Genomic DNA, 17292 nt, shown 5'->3' on the forward strand with positions numbered 1-17292 from the left:
TTCGGATTTAAGTATAACTTTTGTATGACTGAAGCTTTTAGTGATAGGTCTAATGCTTTAATATTTAATAATTTCTGTCCTCCAAATTCATATTCATTATATAAATATGCCCTTTTAATTTTGTCTGGCTTGCCGTTCCAAATAAAATTGAATATTTTTCTCATATAATTTAAAAAACTGTTCGCTAGGCGTAGGCAAGACCATAAGCAAATAGGTAAACTGGGATAATACTAAAGAGTTAATCAGGGTGATTTTTTCACAAATTGACAGGTATTTTCCTTTCCATGGTAGTAAGATCTTATCTATTTTTGCTAACTTTCTATTAAAATTTATTGAAGTGAGATCATTTATTTCCTTTGGGATATGTATTCCGAGTATATCCACATCACCATCAGACCATTTTATTGGTAAACTACATGGTAATGTAAAAATTGTATTTTTTAGTGTTCCAATACGTAATATAGTACATTTGTCATAATTTGGTTGTAATCCAGAGGTTAGAAAATGTATCTAGATCATCTATGAGGCTGTGGAGGGATTCTAGTTGTGGATTTAAAATAAAACATGAATCATCAGCGTACAATGACACCTTTGTTTTTAAGCCCTGTATTTCTAATCCTCTGATATTATTATTGGATCTGATTTTAATAGCTAACATCTCGATGGCCACAATAAATAGATATGCCGATAGTGGACAACCTTGTTTCACTCCTCGACAGTTTTAAACTTTCTGAGAAATAGCCATTATTTACTATTTTACACCTAGGGTTACTATACATGATTTTGACCCATTTTATAAGAGATTCTCCAAAATTGAAATGCTCCAGGCATTTATATATAAACCCCAGTCGAACTTTATCAAATGCCTTTTCGAAGTCTGCTATGAATAGCAGGCCTGGTTTCCCATATTTTCCATAGTGTTTCCAATACTTGCCTTATATTATCTCCAATGTATCTTCCATGTAAAAAACCTGTCTGATTAGAATGAATAATATCCGACAATACCTTTTTAATTCTATGCGCTATACATTTTGCTAGGATTTTTGCATCACAACACTGAAGTGTAAGGGGCCTCCAATTTTGTAAATGGACTGGATCTTTATATTTTCCACTTGTATCTTGTTTCAGTAATAATGAGATCAGACCTTACAATACAATTACATTTCTATGCAATGATTATAACACATTAACCATTGGTTCTTTAATGATCCTGTTCAACAACGGGGGTAATTTTTTACCCCAAATTTGTAATGATTGCAAAGAGACACTTTGGAATGCTATGGGCTATCAACTCAGTTCCAATTGCATCTGAAAGATGAGACTCTCAACTTGGTATAGAGACATTGGTAGCTAAATATGTATTTGCCAGCAGCATACCACCTGCATCCCACCGCTGGCTTGCCTCTGAAGCTAAGCAGGGTTGGTCCATTGATTGGAGACCAGATGCTGCTGGAAGTGGTGTTGGTGGGCCAGTAGGAGGCACTCTTTCCTCTGGTCCCCAAAAAATATCCCAATGCCCCAGGGCAGTGATTGGGGACATTGCCCTGTGTAGGGTGCCGTCTTTCTGATGAGACGGTAAACGGGTATCACTAAAGATCCCATGGCACTTATCGTAAGAGTAGGTTGTGTTAACCCCAGTGTCCTGGCTAAATTCCCAATCTGGCCCTCATACCATCATGACCACCTAATCATCCCCAGCTTCCAATTGGCTCATTATTCTCCCCTGTAACTATTGCCTAGGTTGTTGCATACATCTACCTCTGTGCCAGATTTGGTGCATTTATCACAAAGTTTACTATTGAGCCCACATTTTCAGTTTAGCCGCGCACCACTAGTATACAAAAAAAATTAAAAATTCGGTAACTAGTTGCTTGACAAAGTCCTACAATTTCAGAAGGATAAAAAACATTTTTGACCCCTTGGAGTCTAAATGTACCCCTGTTGGCGCGTTTAGGGTTAACATATTAAACAGACTTGTAATCCATGTGCACCTGAGCTTGTCATCTAATCTGTCAGTATATTGGTTTACAAAAGCAAGAGAGCATTAACTGACAGCTGCAAGTAAATACAGAACATCCACTTCGCTCGTGTTGGAGAGCTTTCATTTGCTGGTTTACAGGTTTAGTTCATGTGGTCCTCTGTAGCTCAGCTGGTAGAGCACGGCGCTTGTAACGCCAAGGTAGTGGGTTCGATCCCCGGGACCACCCATACACAAAAATGTATGCACGCATGACTGTAAGTCGCTTTGGATAAAAGCGTCTGCTAAATGGCATATTATTATTATATTATTATGTTGTTATCATGGACATGATCATTGAAACATTTCATTTCACCAGGAGATGATTGTCATTGGGGGACTGTTGGGAGCATAGGACATCCTAGGTTAAAGAAACTCGTTATCTTCAACCTTGAGGACATCATGGACGATTCTGATGCAGTAGCTCCAATATCAAACATCACCAAGAATGAAAAATAGCAATGCTATGTGAACATACCATTACATTTGGCAGAGCATGTATGGCATGCACTTTTCAAAACCTGGAAAGCAGAACTTTACATTAAGTAGCCCTTATACCTGTGTAATAAGTGTACAACGTTGTTACTATGGTAATTAGTGTTATTACACAGGTATAGCAGCAACATGTTATCTAAGTAATATGGATACTTGGTTGAATAGAGGTTTAACCTTGGTTGCAGAGATGAGTACTGAAGAGCTGTTGCATGATAACGATGATGAGGGTACAGTATTATCCTGTACTGAACTCACACTCAAGCCATGCCAAGTTACCCAAGACCTGGCAAAGCAGTCCACCCTAAAATAAATCTGTTGCACAACCTCATTGACAATCAAACCAAAGGTCCATTCTAGAGCTCATCTGTGCCTAATAACACTAACTCAAAAATGACCATCACTTGTGTACTGGCAAACGATGCTTAAAGCCCCCATGCAGTCTCTTAATTGTATTTTTAAATCATCACTGTATGCCTAATAAAATCATTGTGTGTGTTTATTTAATGAAAATAACTCCAACATATATTTTTTGTAATTTATTTCCCTGAGCCTCTTTTGGCCATTCAAATGCTCAGTCTTATCGTGTGGGTATTAGGAAACAAATGTGAAGATATTTACATACACCGTGCTGATTGGCTGATAGAATTGTCTAAAGCCCAACCCTTTACCCAGATGAAAAGTCATTGGTCTATTATAATCAGAATAGATTGGGACGTCATGATCTGGGCCAAGAACTCCATCCCACCTCAACAGGCTGAAATTACAGGCATTTTCAGAGTGTTATTTCGACCTCATATTGTGAAAATATCATAATTTTTTGGGTATGTTTTGCATCCTCCCTTGCCCAGATTTCCAAGATGGCATCATTCGCACTTGCCCAGCTTGCCATACTCACCCATTCAGACTTAGAGCCCAAGGTTAATAATTTGGATGACCCTTTGTAGCTTTGGCCATGAAATGTATATCGGAAGTGTTGTATGCAAGCACTGTAATCAAGGGTTCCTAGAACGATAAGAACAATTGTCATCTTGAATACTTTCAGCAAAATTAGCTGTTTGAAATGCATGACAGTGTCTGTGTTACTGAAACACAGACACTGTCTGATCTTGATAATGAAATGTTAGACTGTACATAGACTACATTAAGTCAATTTTATAACTGTGAAATCAATGGGAAGAGTGCATAGTTATGACAGGAAGAATAAGAGTAGTATCCAGGATGTCAGGTTTATTGACTATGCAGTCACTTTACCCCTAGCTATTTCAGCCATACCCATTGCTGACAGGTGTATAAAATCGAGAACATAGCCATGCAATCTCCATAGACAAACATTGGCAATAGAATGGCCTTACTGAAGTGCTCAGTGACTTTCAACATGGCATCGTCATAGGATGCCACCCTTCCAACAAGTCAGTTCGTCAAATTTCTGCCCTGCTAGAGCTGCCCCGGTCAACTGTAAGTGCTGTTATTGTGAAGTGGAAACTTCTAGGAGCAACAACGGCTCAGCCGCTAAGTGGTAGGCCACACAAGCTCACACAATGGGACTGACGAGTGCTGAAGCGCGTTAAAATCGTCTGTCCTCGGTTGCACCACTCACTACCGAGTTCCAAACTGCCTCTAGAAGCAACGTCAGCACAAGAACTGTTCGTCGGGAGCTTTATGAAATGGGTTTCCATGGCTGAGCAGCTGCATACAAGCCTAAGATCACAATGCGCAATGCCAAGCGTCGGCTGGAGTGGTGTAAAGCTCGCCGCCATTGGACTCTGGAGCAGTAGAAACGCGTTCTCTGGAGTGATGAATCACACCTCACCATCTGGCTGTCCGACGGACTAATCTGGGTTTGGCGAATGCCAGGAGAATGCTACCTGCCCCAATGCATAGTGCCAACTGTAAAGTTTGGTAGAGGAGGAATAATAGTCTGGGGCTGTTTTTCATGGTTCGGGCTAGGCCCCTTAGTTCCAGTGAAGGCAAATCTTAACGCTACAGCATACAATTACATTCTAAACGATTCTGTGCTTCCATTTTTGTGGCAACGATTTGGGGAAGGCCCTTTCCTGTTTCAGCATGACAATAACCCCGTGCACAAAGCGAGGTCCATCAGAAATTGTTTGTCGAGATCGGTGTGGAAGAACTTGACTGGCCTGCACAGAGCCCTGACCTCAACCCCATCGAACACCTTTGGGATGAACTGTAACGCCGACTGCGAGCCAGACCTAATCGCCCAACATCAGTGCCTGACCTCACTAATGCTCTTGTGGCTGAATGGAAGCAAGTCCCCGCCACAATGTTCCAACATCTAGTGGAAAGCCTTCCCAGAAGAGTGGAGGCTGTTATAGCAGCAAAGGGGAGACCAACTCCATATTAATGCCCATGATCTTGGAAGGAGATGTTCGACGAGCAGGTGTCCACATACTTTTGGTCATGTAGTGTATAATTCTTGAATTGAAAAAAACACTTGACCTATCATTCTAGAATAGAGAAAACACGACCTATAATTCTAGAATAGTGAAAACGCCCCCAAACGGTTTGAACGGGTATGCGTTATGTTGACTCCTCAGGAATAAGAAGATAAATGGGTACACTGGGATTGGTGAGACGTGTCAATGAGGTCATCGAACTCCTCTTATAATGATCTTCCCTTCATAATCCAGATTCTAACCCTATAAAACAACAGAGGTTACAAGGTTCTCTATAATCTAACCCCTCTCCCTGATATGATTGCCCTAGTGATGTCATTCACAATCTACATCCCCACAGAAATCAACACAAGGCTTTTCTTCAAACATAAAGTAGTGGCCGTACCTGTGTAGTAAAAATGTAATTCCTCAGTAACTACATTGTATTAACATGTTACATAGCACTCTAGTAGTTGCATTGTTCCAATCAACAACTCAATCTGACAACAATGGTGAGCCAACCGACCCATGTCAATGGTAAAGCAGGATTACTCATAAACTCAGGATGACCTGTAGGCCCAATGTCAATATCTTATATAACTGGCGGTATGCTAGGGAGGCGTCTTAGGCACAAGAAATAAGGACAATTGGCATTAGGAGTGTTGTGCGATTGCGTATATCATGATGGTAGTCAAAACCTTTTGAGCGAAACAATTCACCTGAAATCGAAAGATAATAACTCCCTTGATAAAAGTTGAGTTGCTATATGATGACGCCACAGTGCAGCATGATGATGGTGTAGCATGCTTAATTCATGCACACAACATGCAACCCTGATTCAGTTACGCATGAATGTGCAAAATCATGAAAGCTTGATAACATTATGTAAAACACCTAAGAAATGAGTGCCATACAAAATGCATATACATAAATGCGCACATATCTAATTATAACCAATGGCAAAACATCCAAAGTAGTGTTCAGAGGCAGGTAGTCTATTCTTAACATCAAATTAATCTCATTACCTCTTCTCCATTTGCTGAATAATAAATACGGAGGATGAGGGTTCATATTTATACTCATAAAACCTGCATGAGATTTAAAAAAATAGGGACAGGTAGGCTATTCACCTCGGTAAATGTACATGCTTTTGCAAGGAGAGACAATTAGCAATAAAAGGTTTGAATAATAAAGAAACATTTGCAGTATAATGCTTCACCTGCCCTCTTTGTTGGGCCTGCAAATGGGGCTTTGTTTGGCATCAATTAGGCTGCGTTTACACAGGCAACCCAATTTTGATATTTTTCCACTAATTTGTCTTTTGATCAATCAGATCAACATTTAGCCAATAATTGGAGAAAAGATCAGAATTGAGCTGCCTGTGTAAACGCAGCCTTAGTGAATCTGGCACATGATCATACAATAATTGAACATCTAACTCATTAAGGCTGCAAGTCGGTTCATTACGTTTGGTAGCAGAGAGTGGAGACATTTGCATAACACTTCAACAAGAGGCCAATTTCTCTGCAGGTTGTTCGTGTTGTGTGGCTGAGTGAGTTGGTCCACTTTGAGCTCACCTCTGCACCTCAGAGCACCAGCTCCTTCAGTAGGTGACATAACCTCTTCAGTAGGTGGCATAACCTCATGTGCCAACCCTCATGCCATGGATGCGGTAAAAGCAGCTATAGGCTTAATAACAGCGGCCTGCTAATAGCACATCTGCACTTAGATCTAATGACAGTGAGCTGCACGCTGTTGACCACATAGAGATGCTGGGCCATCCTGATTTACAGGATCAAAGCCAATCGATATCTACTGGATGACCTGGAAGACCTCCACCTGCAGGTATTGAGCAACTGCTGCCTAGTTGCAGAATGGTGCATTGGACATCACATAACAGTGCTTCAGCAAATACAATTGCAAACACCTGTGAAGAACACATCACTGATTTAATTAATAAAATAGTATGTATTTTATTACTTCCAGTATTATATTCAGGTTTTTATACACAGTCCAAGGCTGGATATAGTTGTTTTGCACTGCTAGCAGGCATCACTGAGCAAGTTCAATTTGCTGTGAAACAAAATACAATACTTCTTTATACTAGATATGTCTTGAAAGTCAATTCAATGCCAGTGCCATCAGAATAAACTGTAGACTACATCCAACACTCGCTGAATTTATAGGAGTTCATGGGCAATTTGTGAAGTCACGTCTCTACAAACTCTGTCAAACAAGGTAGGTATGCTCTCTAGTGGTAATCATTAGGACCAGCATCAAAACAACATGGAAACATGATGTAAAAACAGTCAACACAGGTCTTATAAAGCAAACAACTCCAATACTGTACGTACAGTGGGGGAAAAAAGTATTTAGTCAGCCACCAATTGTGCAAGTTCTCCCACTTAAAAAGATGAGAGAGGCCTGTAATTTTCATCATAGGTACACGTCAACTATGACAGACAAAATGAGAAAAATAAATCCAGAAAATCACATTGTAGGATTTTTAATGAATTTATTTGCAAATTATGGTGGAAAATAAGTATTTGGTCAATAACAAAAGTTTCTCAATACTTTGTTATATACCCTTTGTTGGCAATGACACAGGTCAAACGTTTTCTGTAAGTCTTCACAAGGTTTTCACACACTGTTGCTGGTATTTTGGCCCATTCCTCCATGCAGATCTCCTCTAGAGCAGTGATGTTTTGGGGCTGTCGCTGGGCAACACGGACTTTCAACTCCCTCCAAAGATTTTCTATGGGGTTGAGATCTGGAGACTGGCTAGGCCACTCCAGGACCTTGAAATGCTTCTTACGAAGCCACTCCTTCGTTGCCCAGGCGGTGTGTTTGGGATCATTGTCATGCTGAAAGACCCAGCCACGTTTCATCTTCAATGCCCTTGCTGATGGAAGGAGGTTTTCACTCAAAATCTCACGATACATGGCCCCATTCATTCTTTCCTTTACACGGATCAGTCGTCCTGGTCCCTTTGCAGAAAAACAGCCCCAAAGCATGATGTTTCCACCCCCATGCTTCACAGTAGGTATGGTGTTCTTTGGATGCAACTCAGCATTCTTTGTCGTCCAAACACGACGAGTTGAGTTTTTACCAAAAAGTTCTATTTTGGTTTCATCTGACCATATGACATTCTCCCAATCCTCTTCTGGATCATCCAAATGCACTCTAGCAAACTTCAGACGGGCCTGGACATGTACTGGCTTAAGCAGGGGGACATGTCTGGCACTGCAGGATTTGAGTCCCTGGCGGCGTAGTGTGTTACTGATGGTAGGCTTTGTTACTTTGGTCCCAGCTCTCTGCAGGTCATTCACTATGTCCCCCCGTGTGGTTCTGGGATTTTTGCTCACCGTTCTTGTGATCATTTTGACCCCACGGGGTGAGATCTTGCGTGGAGCCACAGATCAAGGGAGATTATCAGTGGTCTTGTATGTCTTCCATTTCCTAATAATTGCTCCCACAGTTGATTTCTTCAAACCAAGCTGCTTACCTATTGCAGATTCAGTCTTCCCAGCCTGGTGCAGGTCTACATTTTTTTTTCTGGTGTCCTTTGACAGCTCTTTGGTCTTGGCCATAGTGGAGTTTGGAGTGTGACTGTTTGAGGTTGTGGACAGGTGTCTTTTATACTGATAACAAGTTCAAACAGGTGCCATTAATACCGGTAACGAGTGGAGGACAGAGGAGCCTCTTAAAGAAGAAGTTACAGGTCTGTGAGAGCCAGAAATCTTGCTTGTTTGTAGGTGACCAAATACTTATTTTCCACCATAATTTGCAAATAAATTCATTAAAAATCCTACAATGTGATTTTCAGAGTTTTTTTCTCTCAATTTGTCTGTCATAGTTGACGTGTACCTATGATGAAAATTACAGGCCTCTCTCATCTTTTTAAGTGGAGAACTTGCACAATTGGTGGCTGACTAAATACTTTTTTTCCCCACTGTATGATGATCTAATGACTACAGTGCATTCGGAAAGTATTCAGACCCCTTCCCTTTTCCAACATTTTGTTAAGTTACAGCCTATTCCCCCCCCCCCTCATCTATCTACACACAATACCCCATAATGACAAAGCGAAAACAGGTTTTTAGAAATGTTAGAAAAATTATAAAAAACGTATGACAAAAATACCTTATTTACATAGGTATTCAGACCCTTTGCTATGAGACTTGAAATTGAGCTCAAGTGCATCCGGTTTCCATTGATCATCCTTGAGATGTTTCTACAACTTGATTGGAGTCCACCTGTGGTAAATTCAATTAATTGGACATGATTACCTACATGTATATATTACCTAAATTACCTCGACTAACCTGTGCCCCTGCACATTGACTCTGTACCGGTACCCACTGTATATAGCCTTGCTACTGTTATTTACTGCTGCTCTTTTTATTTTTTACTTTTCTATTTTTTACTTAACACTTATTTTTCTTAAAACTGCATTGTTGGTTAAGGGCTTGTAAGTAAGCATTTCACTAAGGTCTACACCTGTTGTATTCGGCGCATGTGACAAATAAGATTTGATTTGGAAAGGCACACACCTGTCTATATAAGGTCCCACAGTTGACAGTGCATGTCAGAGCAAAAACCAAGCCATGAGGTCGAAGGAATTGTCCGTAGAGCTCCGAGACAGGATTGTGTCGAGGCACAGATCTGAAGAAGGGTACAAAACATTTCTGCAGCTTTGAAGGTCCCCAAGTACACAGTGGCCTCCATCATTCTTAAATGGAAGAAGTTTGGAACCACCAAGACTCTTCCTAGAGCTGGCCGCCCGGCCAAACTGAGCAATCAGGGGAGAAGGGCCTTGGTCAGGGAGGTGACCAAGAACACGATAATCACTGACAGAGTTCCAGAGTTCCTCTGTGGAGATGGGAGAACCTTCCAGAAGGACAACCATCTATGCAGCACTCCACCAATCAGGCCATTGTGGTGTCCAGACGGAAGCCACTCCTCAGTAAAAGGCACATGACAGCCCGCTTGGAGTTTGACAAAAGGCACCTAAAGACTCTCAGACCATGAGAAACAAGATTCTCTGTTCTGATGAAACCAAGATTGAACTCTTTGGCCTGAATGCCAAGCGTCACGTCTGGAGGAAACCTGGCACCATCCCTACGGTGAAGCATGGTGGTGGCAGCATCATGCTGTGGGGATGTTTTTCAGCGGCAGGGACTGGAGACTAGTCAGGATTGAGGGAAAGATGAACAGAGAAAAGTACAGAGAGATCCTTGATGAAAACCTGCTCCAGAGCGCTCAGAACCTCAGACTGGGGCGAAGGTTCTCCTTCCAACAGGACAGTGACCCTAACCACACAGCCAAGACAACGCAGGAGTGGCTTCGGGACAAGTCTCTGAATGTCCTTGAGTGGCCCAGCCAGAGCCCGGACTTGAACCCGATCGAACATCTCTGGAGAGACCTGAAAATAGCTGTGCCGTGACACTCCCCATACAACCTGACAGAGCTTGAGAGTATCTGCAGAGAAGAATGGGAGAAATTTCCCAAATACAGGTGTGCCAAGCTTGTAGCATCATACCTAAGAACAGTCAAGGCTGTAATTGCTGACAAAGGTGCTTCAACAAAGTACTGAGTAAAGGTTCTGGATACTTATGTAAATGTAATATTTCCGTATTTTATTTTTAATACATTTGCAAAAATTTCTAAAAACCTGTTTTTGCTTTGTCATCATAGGGTATTACATGTAGATTGAGGGAAAAAAACTATGTAATCAAATGTTTTTGTTTGTTACTTTTTACCCCTTTTCCGTGATATCCAATTGGTAGTTACAGTCTTGTCCCATCACTGCAACTCCCGTATGGACTTGGGAGAGGCGAAGGTCGAGAGCCATGCATCCTCCAAAACACGACCCTGCCAAGCCGCACTGCTCGCTTAACCCGGAAGCCAGCTGCACCAATGTGTCGGAGGAAACACTGTACAACTGGCGACCGAAGTCAGTTTGCAGGCGCCCGGCCCGCCACAAGGAGTCGCTAGAGCGCGATGGGACAGGGACATCCCGGCCGGCCAAACCCTCCCCTAACCCGGACGATGCTGGGCCAATTGTGCGCCGCCTCATTGGTCTCCCGGTCACGGCCGGCTGTGACACAGCCTGGGATCGAACCCGGGTCTGTAGTGACGCCACAAGCACTGCGATGCAGTGCCTTAGACCGCTGCACCACTCAAGAGGCCCCAATCCATTTTAGAATAAGGCTGTAATGTAACAAAATGTGGAAAAAGTAAAGGGGTCTGAATACTTTCCGAATACACTGTAAGGGTTCTTGTCTATTCAATATGTATCACGGAAGTTCAGCATTGCAGCATGATTGAAATTTAAAGGCAAGTTTCCTGCGTTAGCGGAGACTGCATTCGCAGTAAACGCTGCATATGTCCGCTCAATCGGAAATTACCTTTACATTTCTACTGCGCAATCTGTACCGCTTCAGCAATACAGATTAAATAGAGCCCTTAGTAAAAGGAGCTGAAAGTGCATTCTTTATTTGATATTCTGCAAAGTACTGTCCTGGCAGCACAATATGGCAGCCTTGAACTGGAAGATACATAGGCCTAAGGCTGGGTCTCACGCACAACAGTTTTCCCTATATTAAACTTGGCCATACTGTTAACATATTTATTTACAGAGATTTGCAAATGACAAATGATGGCTAATGGCTATAGTCAACAACAACAAAAAATACTTCCGAATGCATTTCACCCATACACCATCATAGGCTGCGTTTAGACAGGCAGCCAAATTCTGATCTTTTGACCAATCAGATCAGCTCTGAAAACGATCTGATGTGAAAGATCGGATGTGATTGGTCAAAAGACCAATTAGTGGAAAACTACCAGAATTTAGTCTTAGTACCACACATATCCATGAAGTGATCAATATATAAAAAGGTCATTTTGTGACATATCCAACACTGATTCCTAGAGAGCCCCGTTAACCCCTGAGAATAACATTAACTATCAATGTAACATGCAAAGCAATCCACGTGAGTCACTGAAAAGTGCTAACAAAATTAAAAATAATAAAAAATAATAATAAGTAATAGCAATATTAATCTCATCCATTTAAAGCCCCCATGCAGTCTTAGTGTTATTTTTTTAAATCATCACTGTACGTCTAATAAAATCAGTGTTTTTATTTCATTACAATTATATTTTTTATCATTTATTTCCCTGAGCCTCCTTTTCCACTGAAATGCTCAGTCTGATCGTGTTTATACAAATGTTAATGTATTTACATACACAGCCCTGATTGGTAGATAGCATCATCTAGACCAGGGCTCTCCAACCCTGTTCCTGGAGAGCTACCATCCTGTAGGTTTTCGCTCCAACCCTAATCTAGCACACCCGATTCTAATATAGCTGGTTGATAAACTGAATCAAGTTAGAGCCCTGGTCTAGACACGAGAGAACCTACACCATAGAGATCCTATTAAATTATATTAGAATTCCTCATTCTATGGCCTACCCCTCTTACCCCTTCAAAGTAGGAGGATACATACGCAAATATAAGATGACAGGTCATTGGTCAGAATAATCTGATCAGATTGTGATGTCATGATCTGAGCCAAAAAGTCCACCTCCCCTTCCCTGAACAGGCTGAAATTCCAGCAATTTTTTTCAAACAGCTCTTACACAAAAAGGGCATTATAATTTTCACAATTTCAGAGTGTTATTTTGACCTCAGTGTGGAAATATCATTAAGAAAACTGGAAAATCACGTTAACGGCACTGACCCTTTAATATATATTTTATAAACTAATTTTTATGGACCAATCTCAAACTACTAATTTTGTTGTATTATACTGCATCTAATATACAAAAGTAGAATTGCAATAAGCTCATTACCTTTGTGCTTAGCAGAACTCGCTCATTCAGGGTTGCACAAATAAATGAGCATGAATCCATTTAAACAATACTGTCCAACCCACAGAATATAATATCTCCATAGTCCACCCTGTGTTAAGAACCTGCGACTTTGGGTCCTTAGCTTTGTATTGTCAGCAGGTCCTCAGTGAGGTTGGTGTGAGTTCAGCTGGCTGTGGTGGTCCCTCTGTCCTAGGGCGGTTGCTGGAGCAGGACTGCCTTGACTGCGGATGGACTGCCCGTGGGGACAGGCCAGGAAGGACAGCCAGTTCTCCAGGCCAGGGTCTGTGTCGTTGCCTCTGGATTCGGTCAGTACACTGTGGCTCAACACTGAGCACAACACTTGTGGAGAAATACATCTTTGGCTTTGCAAATGCAAGAATATGTGTGTGTGTCTGTAAGCAGCAAGTCTCTCTTAATATATTTAAGTGTGTATGTAACTGCACATGTTTTTATGTGTGTGTGTGTGTTTGTGGCAGTGGGTGTACCTGTACGTGTATGTGTGTTACTGTTTGTATGTGTGTGTGTGCATATACACTGAGTGTACAAAACATTAGGAACACCTGCTCTTTCCATGACAGACTGACCAGGTGAAAGCTATGATCCCTTATTGATGTCACTTGTTAAATCCACTTCAAATCAGTGTAGATGAAGGGGAGGAGACCGGTTAAAGATTGTGTATGTGTGCCATTCAGAGGGTGAATGGGCAAGACAAAATATTTAAGTGCCTTTGAACGGGGTATGGTAGAAGGTGCCAGACGCACCGGTTTTTCACGCTCAACAGTTTCCCGTGTGTATCAAGAAAGGTCCACCACCCAAAGGATATCCAGCCAACTTGACACAACTGTGGAAAGCATTGGAGTCAACTTGGGCCAGCATCCCTGTGGAACGCTTTCGACACCTTGTAGTGTCCATGCACCGACAAATTGAGTTTGTTCTGAGGTGTTCCTAAAGTTTTGTACAGCCGGTGTATATTACGTCCCAAGTCGCCCTCACGCCCAGTACACCTGTGCCCCTGCTGTGGCTGTAGGGTATCTCTTGACCTCTAGCAGCGAGGTGGCCTGCTGCTCATCACTCTCCATCTCTTTGAGTCTCTTCTCGTCCAGGAAGGCCACCAGAGAGTTCCTCATGTCCACCACCTCCAGCATATCCTGCAGCACACGGTCCTCTTCTGCCTGCTGCTCCGCCGTCTTCTCAGAGTCTGGGGTGGACACGGACACAATGAAAATGACAAACTTTGAACAGGAGCTGAACAGAAAGAAGTCTATCCGCACACTATTTGCTGCTCCCAATAAGTGATCTCTCAACAATACTATCAGTAGCTAGGTTTCCATCCAATTGGCGACAGACTTTCATGCAAATATTCTCAAATCCACATAAAGAAAATATTCCCACCAGTGGTGTGTTTCCAACAAAACGGACTTGTTAGGAATAAAACACAGTGTGTGATGATGTAGTGCACACAAAATGTACTTTTTCACATAAGTTTTCATGTACCGGATAAAAATCGAAATGTTCAATGTGTTTCTATCACATTTTCAACTCTACCAGTGCGTTAAATAGCAAATACTACTCTGGTCATGGCACATGCGCTCTAGCCAACAGCTTACAGACAGTGAGGGTAGGCTCTGCGGCAGTGGAAGCTGGTGGGAGGAGCTATAGGAGGACGGGCTCATTGTAATGGCTGGAATGGAATTAATGGAATGGTATCAAACACATCAAACATATGGAAACCACGTTTGACTCCGTGCCATTTGATTCCATTCCAGCCATTACAATGAGCCTGTCCCACCAGCCTCCACTGCTCTGTGGGTAGGCTAGTCTACATGATGAGATAATGGATAAGAGAGAGAATGTTTTTATTTGTCGAAACGGCAGTCAAGCATCGATCATCATGTCACCAGAATAAGACCCTCAACATTTATTGGAAAGAAGCATCAAGCTCATACCGTGCACTTTCACCACCCTGTGAAGTTCATCATAACTTATTTAATCTATAGCCTAATTTAAACTGCATGGTTTTCAGAGTCATAGTGGGAGGACCACACACCATGTCATCGTGTGACTCCAAGTTTACTTCGATATAATGGATATTATATAAATATTTGCGCATAAAGGTGTTTACACTGCCATTTTTCACATAATTTATTTTACACAAAAAGATCACACCATGTCAAACCAACAAATGATCTGTCTGCATTTATAAAGTTGTACCGAAACTTCCTGTTTCCATCACAGCTGTCATGATTTTTAAAAAATATTGTATGACTTTACTCGCATAAAAACTGTGGATGGAAACGTGGTTAGTGACACAAATGCAACGTTTCGGTCTTTGTCTCACATTGAAATACAGTGAACATCATATAGACAAGAAACTGTTTGTGTAGGGTAACTTACCATCCAGCTCGTATTGTCTGAGCTCCATCTCTAGCGTGCTCTGTTTGTCCTCCAGCTCTAGCTGTCGAGACCTGAGCGGCCAAGAGAAGGAAACACCAGCTTGATAAGAACAGGGGGACTCAACCTAGAAGACTGCTTCTGGCTGTTTTCAGTCAATGGAGCCTTATAGTAAACTGTGAGCAAACCCCCACACTGACAAAAGCTCATGAGGCAACAAAACAAGGAAGTAACTGTTGAATAAGGGTCAGATCATACAATAGTGACAGTGTGGAGAGAGGGACGTCTGCTGCTGTGTCCCCACTGGCTTGGGAACTTATGCGCTACACAGAAAACAAAGCTTTACTCAATAAGTATTGAAATGTGATGAATAAAAATTTCAATAAAATAAAAACGGGGCTATATACTCACGCCACCATAAGGTCTGACTCCTCAGAGACCAGAGCGTTCTTTTGGTGGACCAGATGGACCCACTGGTCGATCATCTCAGGAGAACCACAGCTGCCTGGGGGAGGAAACAGAGGGTGAATGTCAAAAGTATTTTCCACCATTCGTTGGTGAAAATAAGGAAGGGGATTACAGTGCCTTCAGAAAGTATTCCTACCCCTTGACTTATTCCACACATTTGTTGTGTTACAGCCTGAATCAAAAATGGATTAAATGTTATTATTTATTTATTTATACACATCTACACACACAATACCCCATAATGACAGTGAAAAAACATGTTTAGACATTTCTGCTAATGTATTGAAAATGAAATATCTAATTTACATAAGTATTCACACCCCTGAGCCAATACCTGTTAGAATCACCTTTGGCAGCAATTACAGCTGTGAGTCTTTCTGGGTAAGTCTCTAAGAGCTTTGCACACCTGGATTGTACAATAGTTGTACATTATTCTTAAAAAAATTATTAAAGCTCTGTCAAGTTGGTTGTTGATCATTGCTAGACAGCCATGTTCAAGTTGATTTAAGTCAAACTGTAACTAGGCCACTCTGGAACGTTCAATGTCGTCTTGCTAAGCAACTCCTGTGTATATTTGGTCTTGTGTTTTATGTTATTGTCCTGCTGAAAGGTGAATTTCTCTCCCAGTGTCTGTTGGAAAGCAGACTGAAGCTGGTTTTCCTCTAGGATTTTGCCTTTGCTTAGCTCTATTCTGTTTCTTTTTATCCTAAAAACCTCCCTAGTCTTTGCCGATTAAAAGTATACCCATAACATGATGCAGCCACCACCATGCTTGAAAATATGAAGAGTGGTATTCAGTGATGTGTTGGATTTGCCCTAAACAACACTTTGTATTCAGGACATAAAGTTCATTTCTTTGCCACATTTTTTGCAGTTTTACTTTAGTGCCTTATTGCAAACAGGATGCATGTTTTGGAATATGTTTATTCTGTACAGGCTTCCTTCTTTTCACTCTGTCACTAAGGTTAGTATTATGGAGTAACTAAAATGTTATTGATCCATCCACAGTTTTCACCTATCACAGCCATTAAACTCTGTAACTGTTTTAAAGACACCATTGGCCTCATGGTGAAATCCCTGAGTGGTTTCCTTCCTCTCCGTCAACTGAGTTAGGAAGGACGCCTGTATCTTTGTAGTGACTGGGTGTATTGATACACCATCCAAAGTGTAATTAATACAGTGCATTTGGAAAGTATTCAGACCCCTTCCGTTTTTCCACATTTTGTTATGTTACAGCCTTACTCTAAAATTGATTTTTTAAAAGAAATCCTCATCAATCTACACACAATACCCCATAATGACAAAGCAAAAACACGTTTTTAGAAAATCGTGCACATTTATAAAAATACAATGCTGAAATAACTTATTTATGACCGATCTGCTCGATTCGGTCTTATGTAGCAAAATTTGAAATTGTGTTTTTTACATTGGATAAAAGTAGAGACTCAGAGCTAGAAAATGGTATATCATACACTACAATTCAGGAACAATGGGAAAGTAATTCTGCTTTGAAAGTTGATAAACGTGTAACCTCAGACGAGAGTGCTCTGAAATCGGAGTAGATAGCCAGAGCGAATTTACTAGCTACGTATATATCGACAGCTGTCGCAGTGACATCATAAACATTCTATTGAAATAGTTACT

General features: G+C 41.4%; 1 protein-coding gene across 3 annotated transcripts in view; it reads right to left on the minus strand.

The window, feature by feature from the left end:
• Positions 1-13621: 13621 nt before the first annotated feature.
• Positions 13622-17292, minus strand: part of LOC121537960 (F-actin-monooxygenase mical1) — a 48250-nt gene continuing 44579 nt past the window's right edge. For all 3 annotated transcript variants that reach the window (XM_041845638.2, XM_041845636.2, XM_041845637.2), the window contains exons 24-26: positions 15592-15685; positions 15184-15254; positions 13622-13987 (exon numbers count right to left, since the gene is read on the minus strand). In XM_041845638.2, the coding sequence (XP_041701572.2) occupies positions 13779-13987; positions 15184-15254; positions 15592-15685 (374 nt within the window). In that variant the 3' untranslated portion in view covers positions 13622-13778. The remainder of the gene's footprint in view (positions 13988-15183; positions 15255-15591; positions 15686-17292) is intronic.

This window comes from Coregonus clupeaformis, chromosome 24 (genome assembly GCF_020615455.1).
Source record: "Coregonus clupeaformis isolate EN_2021a chromosome 24, ASM2061545v1, whole genome shotgun sequence".
NCBI lineage: Eukaryota > Metazoa > Chordata > Actinopteri > Salmoniformes > Salmonidae > Coregonus > Coregonus clupeaformis.